General features: G+C 39.5%; 3 protein-coding genes across 4 annotated transcripts in view; 1 reads left to right on the forward strand and 2 right to left on the reverse strand.

Annotated features, from left to right (window-relative positions):
• LOC6605709 (echinoderm microtubule-associated protein-like CG42247) overlaps positions 1–14,357 on the forward strand; it is a 38,843-nt gene extending 24,486 nt beyond the window's left edge. For both annotated transcript variants that reach the window (XM_002030489.2, XM_032718852.1), the window contains exons 2-11: positions 2,997–3,191; positions 10,453–10,569; positions 10,836–11,224; positions 11,286–11,435; positions 11,560–11,731; positions 11,793–11,888; positions 11,953–12,351; positions 12,436–12,853; positions 12,936–13,332; positions 13,454–14,357. In XM_002030489.2, coding sequence (XP_002030525.2) covers positions 2,997–3,191; positions 10,453–10,569; positions 10,836–11,224; positions 11,286–11,435; positions 11,560–11,731; positions 11,793–11,888; positions 11,953–12,351; positions 12,436–12,853; positions 12,936–13,332; positions 13,454–13,607 — 2,487 coding nt within the window. In that variant the 3' untranslated portion in view covers positions 13,608–14,357. The remainder of the gene's footprint in view (positions 1–2,996; positions 3,192–10,452; positions 10,570–10,835; positions 11,225–11,285; positions 11,436–11,559; positions 11,732–11,792; positions 11,889–11,952; positions 12,352–12,435; positions 12,854–12,935; positions 13,333–13,453) is intronic.
• Positions 14,358–15,125: 768 nt separating this feature from the next.
• Positions 15,126–15,729, reverse strand: LOC6605710. Its single transcript, XM_002030490.2, has one exon. It carries the CDS (start codon positions 15,685–15,687, stop codon positions 15,451–15,453), a length of 237 nt encoding a protein of 78 aa, XP_002030526.1. The 5' UTR covers positions 15,688–15,729; the 3' UTR covers positions 15,126–15,450.
• A 1,443-nt stretch (positions 15,730–17,172) lies between these two features.
• On the reverse strand, positions 17,173–17,781 carry LOC6605711. Its single transcript, XM_002030491.2, has one exon. It carries the CDS (start codon positions 17,737–17,739, stop codon positions 17,500–17,502), a length of 240 nt encoding a protein of 79 aa, XP_002030527.1. The 5' UTR covers positions 17,740–17,781; the 3' UTR covers positions 17,173–17,499.
• Between the last annotated feature and the right edge of the window lie 7,145 nt (positions 17,782–24,926).

Below are 24,926 nucleotides of genomic sequence, written 5' to 3' on the forward strand. Positions count from 1 at the left end.
TATTACAAAAAACGTTGCATGTCTGTCTAAAACTCAGTAATATATGTAATCCTGGACATGTTTCCAATTGTTTAGATAAAATTGATAGATGTTATTTTACTTTTATTAGAATGGGAATTTATAAAAGCCTCTCAAATTTAAGAAAATGAATTTTATTTTACGTGTAGGGCCAAAATAAAATTCAAATATTCCCAGTAGTGTTACGTCTCCCTAGAATTTAGCTTTAAAGGCAACGATGCTTTGAAGTTTTCAACAAAAGCTCGTTCAATTGGATAAGCCTTGAATAATTAAAAGTTAGTTTGAAAATTCTGAAAGCGATAATCGCATTACCACCAATAAATAATTATAAAATTTGATTAAATATATATATGGCATTGGCTAGGAAGCCATAGCCGAATATTGAGAATAAATGCGTTGATAGGCAGAAATGATTTACTTCTATTTTATTTAAATCACCGCAGGAGACTTTTTGCATGCAATGAAAATATATTCATTCACGATTTTAGTAGGCGGCAAAAACGCCACATATTTATTATGTTTTGGCGGAATTTTAATTGATTTTTGCCAAGGGAGGAAATGTCCGTCCGCGTCAGCCAGAGCAGCAACAACAATCATTGACACGTGCAATGAGTTTTCCGGCTTTCCATTTGCACGAGAGCCAAATCTCGGCAAACACACAGATACGCACCAACATAATTTCCGAGTGGGCCATATTTGAATTTCTGCATTTTTGTTGAATTTCAATTAAAAGCCTTGATTTTGATGGTAACCTTGTACACATGCTGGGCCCCACCGCCCCGCAATTCTATATGGGCTCCAAGTGTGTAGGATCCCAGAAAACAATATTGGGGTCAGTTGGGGGTTACTATGAGTGTTCTGGGTGCTCTGCTCTGGTGTTCTGGTTCCACCCACAAAGCAAATGTAAAATTGCCGGCTGAGGAATTGTGTTAAAAACGAATTTACATTAATTTCAGTCTCCACTTTTTGTTTCGTCCTTTTGGGCCCCCGTTTTCGGTCTACAATAATTGTATATATCCCATCCACCTTTGCGCGCCAAAGGAATGGAGAAAGGAGGCATTGGCATTGGGCCGAAAGGAAGTGGTGTGCGGAGAAAAGGAGAATTAAATTGAAAATCCATCGAAGCCGAATGTGAAATTAAAATTGAATTTTCACCTACGGATCAAACGGAATGAAACGAATCGAAACGAACCGAGACGAGTCGAGTCGATGCAGCAAGACGAAAAACAATTAAAATTAAACAATTTATTTATTTTGAATTATGGCCCCGACTTCTGTTTGTGGCAGGAAACTGAAATATACCGCAGACCGAGAAATAGCAAAAATGCATTTGTCAAATTGAATGCGATGGCTGAACAGCTAAATTTAAAGTCTCTCAACCCAATAAAGTGCAAAATGCCACATATATTTGTCAAAGAACTGCAAGCCTCGAATGAAAGTCGTATTTTCACCCGGGGCAACTGGCGATGATTAGGCAAATGGAAAGCTTAGGGAAACTATAAGTACTCGAACTCATCCTCCGGCATTAGACACGTCGAGAGTCTCAAAAGCAAGGAGCCTGGGCGAAACAGATTAGGCTGATAATTTATTCAGACTGTGGGCCAACTAATCTCACACTGTCAGTGACTCTAATCATTCAATGAGATGAAAGCAAATGCCAATACACACGCACTCTGCGGCCGACTTCTTTCCAATTTGCGGATTGGCTCCAAGAGCCAGCGAGACTGAGATGGCTTCGTGACCATAGAGTGAACTCACGAACAGAACTCGGATTTGTGAAGGTAAAATACCAGAAAGTCAAAGTTTCGGATAGTATCTGATAGGTAGCTATATTAATGTGTCGAAATTCTTTGCTAAAAGCTAAGTATTTCTTTCATATGTATTTTTCAGTATTATGTATACTGTTATGTTGCAGGATGTGTGCCTTATATCTTAAGGGCACCAGAATATATTCTGCTTTAATTATCTTTATTAGGTAACTTATTAATGTGATGATGAACAAGACAGTACCATAAATTTGTGTTAAATCAAGCATATAATCAAAGCAATTTAGTCTATTGTTAAATACATACCTTTTGAACATATTTAATCTGATCTTGATCATAATACCTATATACAGTATAGTTCATATAATTTGCTTTAAATACCCTAAGCTCACATGACTCATCCCAGCTCATCTCAATCTTATACCATTTCTCATGATCCCAACCGAAAGGCCAGCATTTTTGATACCTTCAAGCGTTGAAAGGTTGAGGTCTTGGTTCTCAAACAGAAATAGGAAACCAAATACCCACCGCACTGCTCAGTTGGAGTGTGTGAATCTCGTAGTGCGTGAATTCGAGTGGGTGGGTGTGGATTTGCTTGATTTGGGCAGTCGACTGTGTCGTGTGTGGGTGCGTGTCCTTGTCCATGTCCACGACCACCACGTCCAAATTCACATCTACATCCATTTCCATGGTCAAGCCAGGTCGGTGCGTGCTCCAAAACAATTTAATTAATTCCAGATTTGCGCGGAATTTTTCACGAAAGCCGCGATGCCAGCAATCTGTAAATGGCATACATACACACGCACAATACATGGACAGGGAAAGGGATTTTTTGGTGATGTGATGTGGCACATTGGAACTCAATACTACTAGAATTATTTATTATATTAAAATTTATAAGAAATAATGGTCAAAAAATGAATATAAACCTCTGAAAGCAAGGCATTTACCAGATGATACATCTAAATTAGGATAAATATAATTTTCTTTATAAGAAGATTATCAAATACAACCCTGTTTTATAACTCGTAGTAAGTACTGTACCTATCTCATGCATACATACGAGTATGAGTGACTTACCATCCCATCTCTCTGATGATGGGATAACTAGTCAATGCGAAATATTCAGCCATTCGCACGTACCTTTACTATTTATTTGATTCCCACTTCCACTTACCCATTTTCGCTCTTATATTTCCCGAACCCGGACAGCCTGCCAGCTACGGCAAGAAGAACGGGATGTGGTATGCATCGCCTGGAAATCAGGGATGGGGCTCCAAGCCCGCCAGTCGGAAGCCCTCAATAATGGAAGCGGATTTGGGCACATTATCGACCACATCAGGCTCGATAAAGCGCAGCGCCGGCCGTGTGATACGCATCATCAATAATTTGGATCATTCGGTGCAGGTGAGTCCTGAGTCCTGACAGGCGGTCGGGATAAGGGGTGAGGGTAGGGAAGGAGGAGGCTGGTCATTTTCCACCAGCTCCATATCGCATTTATTGTTTCGGCCAGCCCACGTCATCAACAATGCACAAAAATATTTTTTGGTCGTGGTGGGCGGGCTGAGGGGTCTTTCTGGGAAAATTGCACCTCGTGCCTTGCATTTTCCCAACGATTGCGGCATTTTCGCTATGTTCGCAATTTCCTTTGTATTTGTGTCTGGGCAGCGATTAAAGCGCGCATCGGCCTGCAATATTTATGTAAATTTATGTTTGACTATTGCATTAGAGCGCCGCGTGGCGTAGAGGCCTATAAAGTTTATTGAAATTTATGCAAAGTGCTCATTGAAATACGCCAAAGCCAGGCAAATATTTCAAGCAAACAGAGAACGGAAAAAAAAGTGTTTAAATATTTAAAGCTGGAATGCAGAGGGCTCGGCTCACATGAAGTGGGTAAATATACATACATATTTATTTGGATGCACCACCTGTCCCCGCGAATTGTGAAATGCATTTTGCGGGAGGTGGTTTACTTTTTCGCTTCGCCTCAGTGGGTTGTGCGAAAAAATGCAGACCAACTCGGAGTCGAGGGTCAAACCGATTCGATTTTATTTGTATAAATATTTGCCATCAATATTTTATGGTCAGTGGAGTGTATTTTTTATTCTTTTTTTCAGCAACCCGTGACCAAACAGACTTAACTGTCATTAAAGGATTCAACACATAAATAATTTGACATTTTATTTTAACCAAGCCGCAGTTGATGGTGGAGCCCACTTTGATTTGTTTTTCTGAATGCTGAAATTCTTTGATTGCCCCTCGGGGACGTCATTAGTTGCGGTTTCCATTTTTCAAATGCAGTTCCACTGTTTTCCACACTTCCCTGCCATATTAAAATGTGCATTTTATTTGTGAATTTCCTATTAAAATGTCCTGAGTGCTGTGATTAAACTTTTATAGATCTGCGAAAAAATGCGCCACTTTAATACTTTTTTTGACCACGAAATAAGCTCTGCAGAAGTCTGCAATTAACCTTTTCCTACTTTCGGGGGCTTCGCTCCTCGGCAATCATATGGAAAATCAATTGCCTGTAATTTGTATTTTATTGTATGCAGCCAGGGAGTCGGGCCAACAGCCAACAGCAACAAAATTGAAGCCACGGTCAATTTGGTAATTTCCGCTGACATACAAAAACAAGAACAGCTAAAAAATCGGGCAAGGAAAAAGTGGCAGGAATTTTAGATTCGGGAATCGAATCTTTAAGCACTCTTATTGAGCAGAACTAAAATAGATTCCAGCTGCGATACTTTCAATCATTTAAGTATTAATATTTAAAACAGCCAATACTTCATACAAAATATTAAACGCATAAACCTGAGTTTCAGGCTCCAATAACTTACACCCAATAGAAAATAAAGCCATTCTAATAACTCCATTTTTGGGAACGAATTTAAAAATAATTGTAATTTGTTGTGGGCATTAAGTAAAATAACATTTTTATTGCAAGATTAAATATACAAGTTTCATTGTATTTTTGTTACAATTTTTGTTCAAATTTTGGCAAACTTTGGCCAAAATCTACACTACTCTTTGAAAGGGAATAACTAGGGAAGGCCCGGCAAAAAGTTTGCAGTCAGGTGTATGGCCCCATAACTCTTTGGCTCTCGTTGCGCCACACCCGTACTCGTAATTTATGTTATTATTACGAAAATGCCTTTAAAATATGAATTGGCTTCGGCACTATAGTTTTCCCCCATTTTCCCACCGCCCTCGACCGTTGTCGTAGTAACGTTTTATGGTAATTTTGCTAAGTGCAAGTAACATTTTGTTGGCCCCTTGTTTTTCAGCTGGTGGCGTTGGTGGTGCTGGTGCTGGCATTCGTGCAGTTTTATGAATCAAAAGTACATTTTACGTTTTGGGCGTTTCGGCACCTTTCAGCACGTGGGCTGCAACCTTGGCGAAGGCCACACCTGATCGGGCCAATTAAAGGCTGGTCTAAGTCGTGACAGGTACTTTGTGCCGGGGATGTTGGCCAGGCCCAAATCGAATCTCATTAATGGCCAAGACAATGGAAAAGAGAGGGCGAGTTTGGCGTAAGGGAAGGGGCCGAAAACAAAGGCAGTCCTTTCCGATTTTCCGATTTTTCACCATTTTCCCGCCACCCACGAGACAACCCTAATGGAGTTTGCAATGCAAATTTGACCAAAGCACAACCGACAACAAAGGCGAAAGAGGAAATTGTAGTAGTCATAGTGTTTGTTGCCGCTGTTGAACCAAACCCAACCCAACCCAACGCTATCCAACCTAGCACGCGCTCATTGACCAAGGCCAAGGACATGTCGCTCCTCGTACGCCCCACGACCGACAACGAAGTCCTGGCGAAAATATATACAAATATATGCTTGGGTATTCCAAGCCATGTACTCCATGCCAAAACACTGAATGTACGGAGTGCTGACGCCGATTGCATTACACGTACATTACCCCGAACGCCCGAGTCCTGGGTCTCTAAAAGTTACAGCACTGTAGGATGGGAAATATGGAGAATATGTAGTTAAAATACTAAGTTTCAACACCATTCTCTGATCACATATTTAAAATGTGCATATAAGATTTATGCTTATATTCGTTTAGAAACTTTACTGAAGTAAAGAAGTCATAGTTTATGCATTAGCTGCTTTCCTTACTGAATAATTATTGTTTTACAAATTTCGTATTTTCACAAAGAATTTGGAATTGCGATTAACTGCTCCCAATTTTAAATAAGTATCCAAATTGAAGTGTAATGTCTAAACAATAGTTTCCAATTGCCCTTAAAACTTCTATTTATTCTAACTGATATGTTGACACTGTTCACCCCTCCTTCCGCCGCCCACTTACTGTCTGAGACTGTGTCTGTATTTTGTGTCCCAGTCTGCGGGAATTCCCTTTTTTGTGTTTATTTGTTTGTGTCTGGGCTGCACAACTACAACTGCCAATACAACTACCACTACCATTACGTCTACATCAGCATCGACATCTATATCTGTAGATACACCAAGTGTTCGTCGGGTAATGCAATTGAAAGCCGCAATAAAAGGCTATGCATAATGGCAGGCTACTCAATAATGGCGGTCCCTCGACTCCGCAATATACATATATCTACATGTATATATCACCCGATAGTATGGCATAGTGCTGGGCTATTTGGCAAACTAAAGTGCAACGTGTCGCATTGCACTTTGTTGTTTGACTTTTTCAACTTGCAGCTTACGTGTTTGACGTACTAGCAGAAACTTTGGAAAACCGAGTATTATGTGTTTATAAACACATTTGAATGGGTTGCACATGGCACAGAAAAAAACTTGTAAAATGGAGATTTAAAGAACGAAACCCCAAATTAAAAGCAAACATAGTAAATATTTCAAATCAAATCAGTTAGTTCAACACCAATCAGTGTAAGGATTGCAGAGGATTTTTGAGGATTAAACTTTTGTAATTAAACCCACACTAAGTATTTGTTCTCTGTGCACGAATGTCGAGCATGCATAGGGGCTTGGTTCAATTTTTTCATAAAGTATACGCCACCGGGGCATTGAAAGGTGGCTAGCAGGGGGGAAAGGGGTGCAAGAACAGCAGGCAGCCTCACCTGACATTCTGTGTTTCGTTTGGACTTTCGATGAAGGCAAACAGAAAAAGGCAGGGAATATGCAAGTAAGCTCGAAGCGCAAAAACAACTCACTCAAAGAATGGTTTCAGTTTCCACATCCCAGACGAATGCATGGATACCAAATTTCCAGGCTTGTAAGGGAATTTTCAATAAATGGAAAAGCTACTCGGAAATATTTTCGAATTGATATGAGGCCTACACATGCGGAGGCAAATTATGAGCTATGAAAAAGCTGAACTTTGGACTATATACTTATTGAAAACTGTGAAAGATTTCAATATGTTCATGGACTGTGCACTTAACTATTTGCTTATATAATTTATATAATGTCCCATTTAAATTTCGCGTACCGCACTTTACTCGCATTCGGTATTTTGTCGTTCTTGTGTTTTTCATTTAAATTACTTGTGTTCCCTTTATGCAACTCAACGACCGTTGACAACAATAAGGACGACTAACAGCGCTGCAGTTTAACGTCTTTTGTTTTATGCATGTTTGTATTTTATTGGAATTCCTTTGTGTGTACGGAGATGGCAAACTGCAGAAAAAACAGTGGAAGGAGAAGTTGCCGCAAACGAAAATATTTGGAAAATTTGCATGGTTTTGACGTCACCAAGATTAAATCAGCTGTGCAACGGCCGAGCGATTGAATGCCTGAAAAACCAGGACAATTTTCCAGACGAGGAGAAATGCTGACAATTTAAATCACACCAACACATTCACGCTCACGCTGGCACACTAGCACATGCACACATGCACACATGTACACATGAACACATGAACACATGAACACAGAACGCAGGACACAGGACGTAGGGAAAATGGAGGTCCTGGCCATTTCCTTCCGGCAGCTGTTTGCCAGCTTCTCCTCAACCGATTTCCACCTGCCGCCGCTTACGAAAAGTGCACGTAATTGGCTTAACAAACGCCATTTGTTTGGGGTCACGTGATTGCAACTGGCAACGTAGCCGATAATGTAATTATTTGCTCACATAATTATATTTGTTTGTAGTCCATGTCGGCAGCCCATATGCCTCATCAAGGCGTCTTAAGGACGGCAATGGCTCCCAAGTGCCCAGATGTACATCTATACGTACATACATACGTATGCGTATCATGAGGGTGTGCGAATAGGAAGTTCCAGAGACACATTCATGCATAATTTATGGCACACACATCGATAGTTTGCAGCCTTTCGGGCCTGAAATGCATTGCACTAAATTATTAAAAGCATCTTCTCAGCTTCTGTTCTGTCAATTAATTTTCCAGCAAATTAAGTGACACTCGATTGGACTGCCGAAAGAAAAGTTTAGGAAAACTTTACCCATATGCAGCTAGAAATTTAATGTCAAATGGGCCAATAATTTGCCTAATGGATATTGGCTTTATCGCTTTGGGAACTCGGAGCTGCTTTTAAGTTGACCATACATTGAGTAAATAATATGGATGGAGTTCTCGGCAAAATTGGACACTCTTCTTAAGTTTAATTTAATATACTTATTTACATAAGTAAGCATACTTATTGAAATTTTTATTTACCATCCGGAAATATTTAAGATAATATTGTTCGAGTTCTGGCAAAAATTTGACACTTTTTCGGTGAAGTGAAACTTAATGTACTGAAAGGAGTATTAGATCTTGCCATGTTCCATTTCATAAAACATAAATTTGAGTTTCCCCTTTATAAATAATTTTACCTTTAAGTCTTCCAATTGCATCCACATCCTAGAATATTGTCCATTTATTTGATGAAAGGCCCAACTCTTCCATCAACATTTGAATTTGAAAACATTTTTGCCGGACAATTGTGTCGCAGGTGCTGCGCTTTGATAAACCGTAAATAAATTGTGATAAATAGAGGCACAATCCATGGGGTCCGGTGTGGTCCGGCTGGAAAATGGTATACACCTGGACCAGAACCGGACCATCTAACGACCCATAAAAGACATGCGTTTCGGTAGTCGAAATGGTCGTCAGTGTAAATCAAATTGCAAGCCATGAAAAAGGGGTTAGAAATGGCAAAGAAAATACATAAAATTTTTAAGCGAAGCTGAATGCGTAAAATTGATTTTTCCACCTATCCAAGATGATGTTTTGGCTTTAAAAACTTGATTAAATGTAATATATATATTATTATTCTTCCATTCTTAAACTTAAAACTAGAATTATTCTAAAGCTATTAGCCTTAAAATTGAATGGACAGAAAAAACGGCTGACAACAAACTTTTCAACTGATAGTTTTCGGCCTACTTCGATGATAATTATAATTGATTCACAAATTCACCGAAAAAGTTTTGATATTCGGTCAAGCCTAGCAAACAGTCAAATTTCCAACTTTTCGCCAAAAACTTCAAAATGAGCTGGATAAATGGGTGGGGAGAAGGGAAAAGTTGGAGCCCTGGTTTTAGGTTTCTTTTTTCTGTTCCTGTTTGCCGACAATCAGTCCGACCTGGGTGGGAAAATTAAGTGGCAGCAATGTGCGGGGAAAACCACTCAACACGGACATAAAACCATTAAACGGACGCCTTTTCCGAAGCCAAACTAAATACATAAATTAAACCAAGCTCGGCCAGACAACGGCGAAAGTTTATCGTTGTCTCTGGACCAGGATGCAGGACCTCGTCCTTTTTGGCCAAATAAAAACTTCCGTGGCAGCTGCTTTAATTTTGAGCCAGTCCTTATTACAGAAAAATGATGATGGAGATGGAGGATCCTGGCAGAAGTGGAGAGACAAATTCTTCTTTAACACGCGTGAATAACTGTTATCAAGGCCTTGAAGTTCATTAAAACTCAAGTATTCCACTTGAAAAATAAGCAGGGAAAGCAGAAAAGCCAAAGTCAAGCGCCACCCAACAAATGCAACAAAGCATGGCCTTCACTCTGGGTGGTTCTGTGTGTGGGTGGTGGGTGGTGGTGTGCGTGGGGTGCACCCAATTATGAGCGCAAGAGCTCGAGTGCAACAACAATAAGCATATCTACAATGGGGCGCAGGCAAACAATGCTGCATGCACGGAGAGAAAAACCATTCAAATTGGTCAAGCAAATTATAACTTCTTAATTCATTTTACAATTTCCAAATGTATTTCCTTTAATATCTATAAGAAGCTAATGTCTTATTTTGTGAGTGCACATTATTGAAATCCCAGAATTTTCTGGATGACTAGTCACATTTTTTTCGCGTGATTGCTTCTTGCAACAAATAAAATGTATTAAGCATTAAAAGAAAACGCAAACTGGGTCACAGACTCGATTTGTGGGGCAAGCCTCAAAGGAAAGTGGATGTGGATGTGGCTGGAGAATGCGGCGAGGACGCAAGTCGACGACAACATATAATTATAAGCATTACTAAAACCCAGAGGGAATCGGGAAAGTCGGGCCCTTAAGCCGACGATCGGAAGTTGCGTGCCATGGCTAAATTTTTGTCCGCGGGTCAAGTAAAATGTGTTGAAAGGGCCGCGTGGCACATACGTGTATGTAGCCACTTGCCAGACTAATTACCCGTCCAGATTTAACACGTGATTTTCCACATATACAAATCTATATACTCATGCCATATCACCCACTGTTTTCCCCTTTCAGTGTCGCGTTTTGCTGAACCTACGCACCTCGCAGCCGTTCGAGGAAGTGCTCGAGGATTTGGGTCAAGTGCTGAAAATTAACGGAGCAAAGAAAATGTACACAGGCACTGGCCAGGAGGTATGTATATATCCATGGGGTGGCCGGGCTGCTAACTGCACGACCTTGACACGGCCTAATAACTTAATGAAGAACCGAACTTAGCCGACTTGCGAAATTGCTTGACAAATTGCCCTCACGCACGGCGACAAAAAACATTAATTTGGGTATATCAGACTTGATCGGAACCCAAACAACATATACCTTTTCATAAGTCTATATAACATAAATATTATCCTGTCTATTAACTTTCCAATAATATTAATAATATATTATTTGGTTTTTAGGTGCGCAGCTTTTCTCAGCTGCGGAATGAGTTCGCCGACGTTGACACCTTCTACCTGGCCACGGGAACGGCCCTGATTGCCGGCTCACCCATCCGGCGCTCCAGGTCCCGCCCCTCGGTGGTGGCCGCCGCACCCATTTTGCCCACGGATGAGCTGCCCAAGGTGCCGCTGCGAGGCGCCCGTCCGCGGAGCAAGAGCCGACCGCGGATTCTGTACGCTCCGGAGAGCGAGATCCTGCGGCCGAACGGCGAGTACACGATGCTGGACATCATGAAGGAGGAGCCCACCAAGGTCACAATCCGGGGACTGCGGCGCACCTTCTATCCGCCCGTTCACCATGCGCCGGCCGACAATTCCCCGCCGGACAAAAAACTGCAGCTTCAATGGGTGTATGTATATCGAATTCGACTTCTGTTTTAACCAATCCTACAGAGATTCGACTGTTCTTAGCCATGGCTATCGCGGCATTGATGCGCGGCGAAATCTCTGGGTTCTGCCCTCCGGAGAACTGCTTTACTACGTGGCTGCCGTGGCCGTACTCTTTGACCGCGACGAGGATGCACAGAGACACTACACCGGACACACCGAGGATATCATGTGGTTAGCAATTAAATTAATATTTAAAGTTTATAACTTACGATTATATTGTTTAACCTGTTCCCTTAATTAAAAGTAAAATCAATTCCATGAAGCTACAAACCTAAATACAGTTATTCTCTTCCAGCATGGATGTGCATCCCTCTAGGGAGCTGGTTGCGTCAGGACAGAAAGCTGGACGAGATCGCAAGTCGCAGGCGCACGTCCGCATCTGGAGCACCGAGTCCCTGCAGACGCTCTACGTCTTTGGCATGGGCGAACTGGACAGCGGGGTGACGGCAGTGGCCTTCTCGCAGCTGGTAAGTCATGCCCCCAGGATTTAAACCGAATTAGTGACTAACCAATGGAATTCCCCGGCAGAACGGAGGTAGCTACATACTGGCGGTGGACAGTGGACGCGAGAGCATTCTGTCCGTGTGGCAGTGGCAGTGGGGTCACCTGCTGGGCAAAGTGGCCGTAAGTTCGCCTAATCCAGCCCACTTAAGAAGCGTCCTAATTCCGATTCTCGACTCAATTACAGACCCTGCAGGAGGGTTTGTCGGGGGCTGCCTTCCACCCGCTGGACGATAATCTCATCATCACCCATGGACGTGGTCACCTTGCCTTCTGGCACCGGCGCAAGGATGGCTTCTTTGAGCGCACGGACATCGTGAAGCAGCCGTCGCGTTCCCATGTCACCAGTGTGCAATTCGAGCCGGATGGCGATGTAATCACTGCTGATTCGGATGGGTTCATAACCATTTACTCGGTGGACTCCGATGGCGCCTACTTCGTCCGCACGGAGTTCGAGGCGCACAACAAGGGTATCGGATGCCTGATCATGCTGGGCGAGGGCACCCTACTCTCCGGAGGCGAGAAGGATCGCAAGATCGCCGCCTGGGACTCCCTGCAGAACTACAAGAAGATTGCCGATACTAAGGTAAGATTCGGTCTAAGCTGATTTTTGTTTTGATTCCATGTACAAACAGAGGAACGTAGCTAATTGAACTTTTCGAAACCACAGCTCCCGGAGGCCGCCGGTGGAGTACGTACCATCTATCCGCAGCGGCCCGGGCGGAATGACGGGAACATCTACGTGGGCACCACGCGGAACAACATCCTGGAGGGCTCGCTGCAGCGCCGCTTCACCCAGGTGGTCTTTGGCCACGGACGTCAACTATGGGGCTTGGCAGCCCATCCGGACGACGAACTGTACGCCACCGCCGGGCACGACAAGCACGTGGCCCTGTGGCGCAAGAACAAGCTCATTTGGACCATTCAAACAGGTTATGAGTGCGTGGCACTGGCATTCCATCCATTCGGCACTCTGGCCGCCGGCAGCACCGAAGGTCACCTGTTGGTCATCAACTGCGAAAATGGGGCAGTAATGCTGACCCTGAGGGTCTGCGGTTCGCCCCTTAATTGCGTGGCTTACAACCAGGGTAAGATATCAGGGTTAAATAGTATTACATCGATAGTTAATAATCTTGAAAATATAAAATTCACCTGTTATCCTTTTTGCAGTTGGCGACATGATAGCCATGGGCTCCCAGAACGGTAGCATTTATCTGTTCCGCGTGTCGCGCGACGGATTCTCGTACAAGAAGGTGAACAAGATCCGGGGATCGCAACCGCTGACCCACTTGGACTGGAGCATGGACGGCAACTTTGTGCAGACGGTGACCATCGATTTTGATCTGCTCTTCTGGGATGCCAAGTCCTTGTCCCCGGAGCGCAGTCCCATTGCCATGAAGGACGTCAAGTGGCTGACCAACAACTGCACCGTGGGCTTCCTGGTGGCGGGCCAGTGGAGCAACCGCTACTACAGCACCACCAACACCATCGTGGCCACCTGCAGTCGCTCCGCCGCCCACGACATGCTCGCATCCGGTGACGCCGAGGGCTATCTGAGATTGTTCAGGTGAGCTGCGGGAATGCTTTTAATATAACATCCCAACTTTCGATAAGGGGAATTCGTTTGTCTCTCTTTGAACTCTGGGATTTGTATAGCCTTAAATCTTATGTTATGCCATTTTATCCAGATATCCCTGCATCTCGCCGCGCGCCGAGTTCCACGAGTCGAAGGTGTACTCCGGGATGCTGGCCTGCGTCCGCTTCCTGTGCGGCGACCACACGCTCATCACCGTGGGCGGCACAGATGCGTCCCTGATGGTGTGGGACATTGTCGAGGAATAGCTGAAATGGCCACCGTGGCACCGCACCGCCGCCCAGTACGAAGCCAGTTACTCGGACTACTGGCACCGCCGCGCCTCGAGGGTCTCCTCTACGATCCTCGACAGCGATTCGGTGGACTATCCGTAGTGCTGAGTACGAGGGAAATCGGAGATGGGCGGCGAACTGCTTGCTAGACCCAGACGAACTACAATTGGCCAGCGTTCCGTTTTTGGTTTTAGACGAACAAAATATTGATATTAGATAATTGCACCTAATACGAGAGAAATTTAATATTTTCGAGAAGTTTTTGAGAAAAGTGAAAAAAGAAACCCGCACTAGCAACGAGCACCGCAGTCCAGCAATCCAGCAATCCAAAAGTCGGCTTCCACTCAGAAATTTATTCTTCCGTTTCGGTCTTGCCATCTGCATTTGTCCCCTACGCTCCACATTTGTTTGAGCCCCTCGAACAAACTCTACATGCCACTGGTGGATCTAAAACTATAACCCTAAACGACGATACCGCATATAAATACTTCATCTTCCAGAAAGTTGTCAGAACTCTTCCGAACAAATGCAGCAAACCAGACAGCAAGTGACAAACAGACATACATCTCACCCGAATCACCTACACGGATAACGAAACCCAAGTGCACTTCCAACATATATACTTATATATACATATATCGAATGTGTATTGTTACAGCAACTTTTATTATAAGCGTTGAAATAAATAAACAGTTTGAAACGGAGCAAAAAGCCCGGGCAACCGTTCGCCTATCGATTATTTTTGGAAACGAGACTCGCCTGTGCTCATAGTTCTGAAAACGGACTCGATAGGTGAGGAACAACGGCGCCACTGAGCCTGAGCCATAGAATACCAACTTTTTAAAAATAGGGGGTTTCTTGCAACTAACTGGCATTGGAGGCTGTTTGATTTTACTTTTTCTATTTTCTATAAATTTAATGATCTAATTATTTTTGTTAATCTAAAATGTTGTATCAGGAAACTCGTTTTTCCCTTGAACCACCAAGTACTTTACAAACAACAAGTACTTTACAAACTCATGAAATGTGATGTTTAAAAAGGTAACTACAGTTTTAAGCACTTTATTTATTTAATTTAAGTCGAAATGATTGGCGTGCGTCTTAGAATTTAAATAATAATATTACTACCATCTTATATCCGTATCATTTTAAATATTTTCTTAACTTTAATATGCCTACCATTACCAATAATAAGTATTTCAATTGTTCACCTTACCACAAGATCTATAAGTATATATAAGTAGTAGTATATACGATTAATTACCTATTTAGACTAGTATAAAGACTTTGTATAAAGACATATGTCAAGAATAGAGTTGTCACATAGAAATAGTTAATAACAATACACCAAAATAAAATTTTTTGGGCTTCCAAGAAATTAGTCATTATTGCACATCTATTGAGCTGTTGGACAGTGTTATATTTTACTGTTTTTGTAATCAAATTTTCAAGCGCCCTTAAAGCAGAAGAGAATAGAAAAGATCAAAAGTTGTTTTGTTTTCCCTCGAGGGATTTTTATTCCTAAGCTAGTTTTTTACCCTAACAAACAAACATGGAAGACAATGATTTTCTTAAACTAATGGAAGACAATGATAATACTAACTTAGACTACATTAAAGCATTATTGAAGACATTTTAGCAGCTAGTTTGATATGTACAGTTGGCGGAGGTGACGAAGTTTGTCACCTCCAAGGCACACAAGTCAGTCTCGTGTTCTCGTCATCACAGTTGGATATTAAAGCCGGAGTGCCGATTTATAGACCCTTTGATCGGGTCACATCACAGATACTCGATGGAGGGGATGTCCCAGAAGAGTTCATCACAAAAGGCTGGTTGCCTTGGTCTCAAGTTGTTCGTTGAGCCAATTCTGGTGCTCCTCCTCAGTATTGCAGGAGTAAATTATGTTGGAGATCGGAATCTCCTTCGAAGGCTTGGAGTTCTTGAAGATCTTCTTGATGGTCTTCAGCAGCTTCTTCAGGTTGGTGGAAGCGCCGGTAAAAGATTTCTTCTCTGGCATTCCATTGAAGTTGGAAACTAGAGCGGCTTCGGCGAACATTTTGCAGGTTGGTTACTGATGATCTGCTCGGATGGAGAACTGTTGATCGAATGATGCTGTTGGTCTAGCTGCGCGGTCTTTTATACCCACAGATTTCGCAATCCTCCCTACCTGCTTTGTAAAATTTCAGTGGGTAAGGGGATGAAAACCGTTTTGCAGGTAGAATTAGCAGTTTTTTAGATGGTGAGTTGGCTAAAACGAATACAATAATAACATAAAGAAAGTTACAAGCTAGAAAATTGTCTGCTTGCTGTACTTTTGCACAATGTGTTGCCTACTTGAAGGGCTCGCATGTGAGTTATATTCCACCTGCCTAATTTTAATATTTTTAGTTTTTAGATTTTTAGTTTAATCATATTTTGGTAATGTTGGCTATAGAAAATAAGACATTTTTATAACTATTTCTGAAACTTACCGTTAAATAATAGCGATCTTACAAAAACGATCTTATAAAAAGCAATAGATTAAAATATTCGACAAGAAATAAAAACACATAAAAGTTATATGCATTAAGGCATGCAACTCAGCGAGCAATTAGATTTGTGAATGCTAACTATTGGACGAAGTAAAAAACTTGAGTTTTTGAGATGTTAAATTCCTGAATAATTTGCAACTTTAACTATGTGAACCGTTTAAATTTTTTTCAAATCAAGTAAATAATTGATTCAAATAAATTTTTTTGTTTTTTCAAACATATATTAGAATACGACTGTCCGGTGCACCTTGCATCTGCATTGCGGCCGATTACTATGGATCACCTTCAAGGAATTACATAGAGTGAGAAAATTACATTTGCATAAAAACAACTATATTTGTATGCATTTTTTTATATAATATTTTAAAAATAAATTTAAAGCATTTCATTTCTTAGACGCATTTTATCAGAGTAGATGTTAAAATACTGAATATGTCTACAAAATTTATATTTCCAAGTCATGGTGTCGAAAATATATCTAATAGATCTTCTGGAAGTTCAATTTAGAAATACTAAATTTCTTGCCGATGCATTAGTTCAAAGTATATGTTCTTATATATATATAATAAAGGCATAAATCATGTTTGGCAACGAAAAAACACTTTTTCAAACAAATATTGAGCTCTTTCTTAGAAAAAATAAGCGGTGGCTTACACATTCCCACTATAGCGTTTACTTAAAAAAATTTTATATTCAAATTAAATTAAATTAAGATTTGATGTCGGTCTTTATTGCAAACTTTGTAGTTTTCTCGCCCATATTAGATATTCGGTTCTGTTTTTCAAAAACATTTTTATCAATGGCAAAATACCGAGATAAATTTAGCTTGAACCTTTTTTAACGCCCACTATTTAGTATATATCCTGTGTACAGAAAACAGCCGAACCAAATTATTTAATCACAATATAATTAAACCATTGTGTTCATCTAATATATCTTTAAGGATATTGAAAACACTAAACAAATAATTGAACCTAATAATAGCATGAAGAAAAATTAATACAATGAAGTTTTGTTTTCTTTCCGCGAGGGATTTTTATTCTTAACCTAGTTTTATACCCTAACAAACAAACATGGAAGACAATGATTTTCTTAAACTAATGGAAGACAATGATAATACTAACTTAGACTACATTAAAGCATTATTGAAGACATTTTAGCAGCTAGTTTGATATGTACAGTTGGCGGAGGTGACGAAGTTTGTCACCTCCACGGCACACAAGTCAGTCTCGTGTTCTCGTCATCACAGTTGGATATTAAAGCCGGAGTGCCGATTTATAGACCCTTTGATCGGGTCACATCACAGATACTCGATGGAGGGGATGTCCCAGAAGAGTTCAGCACAAAAGGCTGGTTGCCTTGGTCTCAAGTTGTTCGTTGAGCCAATTCTGGTGCTCCTCCTCAGTATTGCAGGAGTAAATGATGTTGGAGATCGGAATCTCCTTCGAAGGCTTGGAGTTCTTGAAGATCTTCTTGATGGTCTTCAGCAGCTTCTTCAGGTTGGTAGAGGCGCCGGTGAGAGATTTCTTCTCTGGCATTCCATTAAAGTTGGAAACAAGAGCGGTTTCGGCGAACATTTTGCTGAATGGTTACTGATGATCTGCTCGGATGGAGAACTGTTGATCGAATGATGCTGTTGGTCTTGCTGCTCGTCCTTTTATACCCGATGGTGGTGCAATGACTAGCAGGGTCCTTCCCTACCTGCTCTCCGAAATCCCAAGGATGAAGGGTATGAAATGCGTCATCAAGACTGCAGGTAGGTCGGGACATGATAACGTATTTTCTGACATCAACTGCTTTCTGATTGTTGCAACTTATCTAGGAGCACTCCAAATTAATTGCAATTACTGCGGGTACTTCTTCGGTTGGTTGAGTATGATTACAAACAAGATCGGTAATGAAAATAAAGAGTCACGAAATGAGGCGGATCACATCAATAAAGGATTAGTATCCCATTTCACAAAATAAGATTACCTATCTTAGAGCACAGAGTATGGTTTTTAAATGTGGTGTTTACTATTGATAATTGGGTTCAATCCATATGTTACTTTTAATTAAATACAAAACATTTTGTAAAAATAGTATTTAGTATTTTTTATATATTAAAGTTTAAGATAAATACGTTTTGGAGAGGTTTCATGCGGACAGCTTTGATACAAGTGCAAGAAAGTGCGAGCTAGCTTAATTGCGTTTTTCCTGTACCCTTGTAGAGGGTATATTTGGTTATATTGGTTAAAGTTTACACAGGAAGTATGTTTTTAATATATGTGTATATAACGTGAACCTCTTCAGAAGAGTTCTTCCAAACGGTCCAGATCAGACGAATAATCATGTAAGTGTCATAGTAATCATTGCCTAAATGGTTAAATGTTCTAATCATGGCCAGTTCTATGACAATATATATGTTCTGCCTAAATGGGGCTACTATTGCTGTCATGGAATCGGATTCGGAATAAAATACATTATATTATCATAGTGTTGACTTCGGAATACATTATATTTTTATTAAAATATATAAGTACTGCAGTAACATAAAGAATTCGGATTGCCGAAGAGCTTTTTGTTTTTTATTATCATAAGCAACAAGTTAATACTTGAGGTAGGAAAAGCGTAGATTACTTATAAAAAGTATTGAACTACTATGTATGTTTTCTTTCAACAATGGTAAACGTTATCTTAATGTAGATCTGTTGCAATGGTGTTGCAATAAACAGGAAAAATCTTCAAAGCCATTGATGTGCCGTATTAACAAAGATATCTTTCCTCTAATTATATGAAATATTCAAAGATTTGATTACCGTAATGGGAGCGTTCCCTTTCATATCTTATCCTCCTGTGATAACACATATGCGGTCAAACCTTCAAAAATAGAAGCCGACCTTGATGCCACATATCTTATCCTGTTTTCATTAGGACACGCTGTTTGTAATAATGTACCACCCCATAAGAACTGATATGAAAATCAAATTCGTTCTACCAATTCCATAAGAACACCTTCAGTCCAGCCTTAGCGATGCACCACACTCGAATAGTCTTCTAATTAAGCAATTAAGTTCAAAGGATAATTAGGATTAACGTGAAAATTGCGATTTCCACCGTATCATTTCGTAGGAGTATTTCGATTTACTCCGATTTACGCATAACCGAAAACTCTCCACATTCCGAGGTTGAAACTTTGTTCATCCCGAAATGAGCGTAAAACACCAAATAGATCGTGTCGAACAGCTGAAAAGAAATGGTAATGGCAACAGGATGCCAAAAAGCCAGAAAGGCAACTCGCAATTGAATCGCAACGATTTGGAACCAATCGATTCGAAGCGATCCGGCCGAGTTTTATTTCTAAGGAATAAAACGAAAAATGAATAATTGTCAAATGTCACAAATGGGCTCCGATGGTAAAAAGCGTGACGTGACCCGAACAACAAGTACGCATCGCTGAGGAGCCGAAGAAGTGTGTGCAGGATCTTTTTGTGTCCCGAAAAGGGCTCAGCATGGGTTTTGTCTATAGGACACACTTTTTTTGAGGGATGTAGAGTCAGACTAAACGTTGCATGTCCACAAATACACCCCCGATCCTTTTACATCCTATAGTGCATGTTCCAATTTGCAACGCCTGAACATTCCTGGGCACAATTACTTCACTGCAAAATCTTCTTTAGTTTTCGTTCTCTATTATTTTTTGGGTGAAAAGTCAGTTACGTGCCCGATGAATAATTGTATTTTGGCGACAATGTCGCCAACTTCTAAGGCGAATCAATTCGTTCCAAACCTTTGCCGAAATATAACCGAAGCAAAAGTTCTATTCAGAATAAAGCAAAATAAGATTTCTTAGAACCAAGCACGTTCTCTGTGCAAATTGAAATTACTACGCCAATCTAAATTTGTCCTCAAATGCTTGAAGATTACTTAACGAATTAATAATAAGGTCTTCAAAGACTTAAGAAACGAGACAGATTTAGATTTTTAACTTATAATCATGGGCACTCATGGGCAAATTTTAAAAACGTATACCTTGAACTAAAAGTAGCCAAAATACAGAAGAGGAAACATATGTAGTGCATGGATTTATACACGAAGGGGACACTTGCGGCCATATAAAGTATAAATTACATTATACTATATAGTAGTATCTTGATTGGTATCACCAGCCGAGTCTTTACAGTCATGTCTGTCCTTCCTTCCCTGGGTTTCTACGCAAACCCGTATCTGAGTTTTAGTGCTAATTGTCCTTTCTTTTAAAGTGTTTTTAATCGGTATACAGCAGATTTTGTACAATACATAAATTCGGTTCAAGCTTTATCGAGATTGGATGATGATATCCTGCAGCTGTCACAGGAACAGTTGAGAATTGATTGAAAGTTATAAAAAGAAATCATATTGCCATTGTTTTTGATCATAAATTGTTCTTAGTCAGCATAACCCAGATTTTTTTAGAGAGTTTTCGCCCGGATATAAAGTCATCGACTTGCACAAGCTAGATTCTCTTATAGCTTAAATTCTTGTAGAATATAATTGGAAATATAAACTTAAACAAATTATATTATTAACAAATATTATATATATTATATAATATATTATTTTTAAAAAATATATTTTGTTTAATGTAAAGTACTTCCATTGCCATTAATATAATATTTAAATATATGATACTCTCAAATTATATTCTTAAATACGCTTAGGTATAAAGGTGGCACTTTCTAATTTTCAGGGTTTTAAATTTTAATTATTTTTCATATTTTTGTGTTCAGCGGCGGAACAATGAGCAGTCCCGTGAAAAGGATATTTCTTTGGCTTGCAAGCGAACAATACTCTAGTAATTATTCAAAATAGGCAAACGGTAGGGATTATGCTCTTTTCAGTGTAGGCAGCCCAAGTCAAATGGAGATATTGGTAAAAGAGAATTTATTGTTAATAATATAGGTATAATGAAAGATCATAAATATCAAGTCAAATTGTAAAGCGATTTACATATGTACATAGGTACATATGCACGGGCCAGAACCACGTTTTGGTTTTTAAATCCTCTGGCTTATGAATAATGTCCTTTAGGATTATATTTAAATCCCTCATATTATTTAGAATGTTTTTCAGACTTTTGAATATTATTAAATGGATAAATACACAAAATTAAAATCTATCTGAATTCATTACACATGTGTGTAACCTTTCCCAAAAAGTTAATTTAATGTAAAGTATACGTCTGTACTCCTTTATTCATACTCAATTATATTCATACTAATAAACGAACATTTGTTTATTTTATTTAAGTGAATCACAAAATTTAATCAAACAAGCGAGGCAATGTTATTTTACTTTTAATTCACTTATCCTTAAGAAGTACACAATTTTAAACACCTTTTTACCAGCTCTTACCACTACTTCCAAATATTTGTTTTATTTTGCTAAAGAAATGCTCAGCTAAGACCAAAATTCGTTAAAATAAAGTAGGCCAATTACCAATTAACATCCTAAATAAACATGGAAGCGAAAAAAATGATAGCGAAGAAATTGAAATTTCCTGGCTGGATTACCTGGAACATTGGCAAATGAAAACAAACGCATTCGATCGAACAGATGAGCTCATTATTGAATCTCAACCGAGTGCAACGAATCAATTCGAAACAAGGAAGATGCAGGCAGGACATAAATCCTATTAGAAACCCAATCAACCGTTTCAAATGGGATACACGTTCGTGCTTCATCCTGTCCTCGTTTCAGATCCTTTCAATTTTCGGGTCAAAGAATCGGAGAAGCGTTGCAAATCGGATGCCATATGTGCGAGAGCTGGGACTGTGGCTCAGATAGTTCAACCAACTAAGCATAGAGTGAGCTCTAGTTAGACCTTTTAGATCGGTAGAAATCACGATCGGCAATCAATGTTGGTGGCCCTCGACTAAGGCCAATTTGTCGGCAATTTGAAAGCAAATTGAGAGTGTCTATGTAACAATTTTCGTAGCCCACGGAGAGAAAGGACACGCAGGACTACCCACATAGATCACAAAAGGCGGGCCAAAGCGAGAAGCGGAGAAGAGGAAACTGCTACTTTTCGCACAATGCTCGGGCGCATGAAAAGAGACACCTCCGAACTATTCCCTTGTCACTACTAGGTATCCCCGATCCTGGGTGCCCGACAAGCCGACGCATCCGTCACCTGGTGCGATTAGCAGTCACAATGGTGAGCGGCCACGGCAGGATCAAAGCGGAAAATTCATTTGGCTTGGTGGTCTTCGTCTCGGTTTCGCTTTTGATCTCCGCACAAGCGATCCTTTATATAGCTCAACACGAATTTACTAAAACACCCTCAATCGCCCAGTTCATTAGACACATAATTGTATCGAATTGCATTCCGAAGGTTGGCAATATCTCTTCAACAGATCCGTAAATTGGGTTAACAAGAGCTTGTTTGGCTAAGACGTTTCGAAACCGTCTTTTAAAGTTTTAATTTACAGTAACAAGCTGACTATGCAAAAGCCTTAGGCAACTGAAAATAAATAATGCCAGTTTTATATAAAATACCAAATAATTAAAAGAAATTTCCTGGATTTCCTACTAAAGTATTTTGTTTGCTGCCTAAAATTTATAAAAGTTAAGTTACAGTAAATTAGTTTATAAAAAAGATTAATGCACGCGATCCAATTTAATGATTCGCATTCTTTATAAAACATTTTATAAATCTGTGAAGTTTATATATCATATTGCTCCCAAAATTGCCATTATTTTTATTCACTTTTTGCTCAGTTATAAGCTATTTGGGAAGATTAAAGTCCAATATGTGTTACAATTAATATTTGAGTATCAGGAGAAAAGTGATAGCAGTCGTTAGTTTTCTACGTCCCTTTGTATCGTTTTTAATTTAAATAAAAGTCGTTTTTCAAACTAGGTCTCTAATAATCTTTACGACCAATAATGGTTTGCAAAGCAGCACGATTCATATGAAATGGACAACTATAAATTAAATCATTAATAAAAAAGATTTGGACAGGCGAGTCTAATTTTGTTGCTTCTATAAAAAATTTCCTTGTTTGTTTTTGCATCCGTTAATCACAGATTAAAATAATCAAAGACATTAGAATGACAAGATGCGTAATGCTTTAAAATTTATTTACACACGATTTCTTTGTGCTGGCAGTTATTGTTATTAAAAGATCTTTGGTAAAAGCAAAGACATACTTTGAAAAGTGTGCGAGTGGTAGAAGAAAACGTTTCTGACACTATAAACATATATTTAATTTTGATTAGGCCACCATCCAGATCTGGCCATGTTCGTCCTCCTGTTTGTAGTTTCGTCCATATGAACGTCGAGATGTCTGGAACTTTAAAGGCTAGAAATTCAAGCTCTTACATCATATAGAAATAGACGGAGCAAAAGTAGGTTTCAAAACGTTGTCACACCAACTACATCCATTTTAAAAAAATTTTATTTGACAGTTTTTATATTTCTTGTTCTAATCTATCTTAGTATCAGGTACATACCCGACGAACTTGACTATGTTTTCTTTCTATATAATTTAAGTCATTAATATATAAAAGTTTTTCAGATTTGTACTGCTATATACTACTTAAGTGATAGTTTTGTGAAAGATTTCTAAATCAAAGAATTGAAACGAATAAGCCCAAGTGACAAAAATAAAATGTATTTTATCCACAGCATTACTTTCCCATTTTGTTGTTATTAGACTCTTTTCTAGGTATTGTTAAAAAACATAGTACTTAAATTGCCACCAAATTGACGTGAACAAAACGGGGAGAACATCTGGGTTATCCCATGGATTACTTTTAGGTACAGTCACAGAGCAATTGTGAACATTTTTTTGTTGGATATGGATATATGTCCCTTTTGAAATTGACTCGAAATTTATGGTCATCTATTATACGATTATTAACAATAATTTGCCTTTTACCAGGAATCCGCAGCTGACAAGGTGCCTCAAAAGAGCAGCTCTTGAAAAAGAGTGCGTTATACGATTGATAATTGCCAAACTATTGTTTGCTACTTAGCGACCGAAATTGCTTTCAAAGGACTCCTCTTTGTCACCATTAATGGCAGCAGCACCTATGAGTAATTGAAGGTGGGAAGCTGAAAAATGAACAACAATATGCCAACTAAACAATTAATTGCCTGGAAAATGCCGTGGATACTTCACAAAAATGGTGGACGATCTTTTAGAAGGCTATGACGAAGGCGAAACTTCGGAAAGCCTGTGGAGCTATTGTCTATCTTAGGGCAGAAAAAAATGTTTTCAAATCGGCAATGAAACGATTAAGCATCAGAAAAGAATAGTGGTTCGAAAATCTAGAATCGGAATACGTACATAGAGAGAAACTATATGTTTTAAGCTAAATTTAAATGTTCTTATTAAATATTTTATAAGAATATTTATAAATAATATTTTAGTAAACAAATTTCTCGCAATCTCATTATTGATATTATGCTTTATACCATATAATTTGTTAATAATTAAAATTATTTATATTTTTGTGAGAGCTTTAATATTTTAGTTGATAGAGCTTTAATATTTTAGAAAACTCTCTTTTCATTTCATTTGAATATAGTAGTTTTTCTGAGTGTATATGGATGGATGCTGAGATCTGGCTGAAGGATCGTTGGGACTTATGGCCAACAGCAAGCAGGGACATGTTCATAGCATGTTAGCCATATCCACAGAGCGTTCGGAAAAAACAATATAAGTAGACAATAAATGTATGTATAATTGGGAATGGATTTCGTTCAATGGACCAGCGGAGCATTCGTTGCGCATGTGCA

Source organism: Drosophila sechellia, chromosome 3L (assembly GCF_004382195.2).
Source record: "Drosophila sechellia strain sech25 chromosome 3L, ASM438219v1, whole genome shotgun sequence".
In the NCBI taxonomy this organism is placed as follows: Eukaryota; Metazoa; Arthropoda; class Insecta; order Diptera; family Drosophilidae; genus Drosophila; species Drosophila sechellia.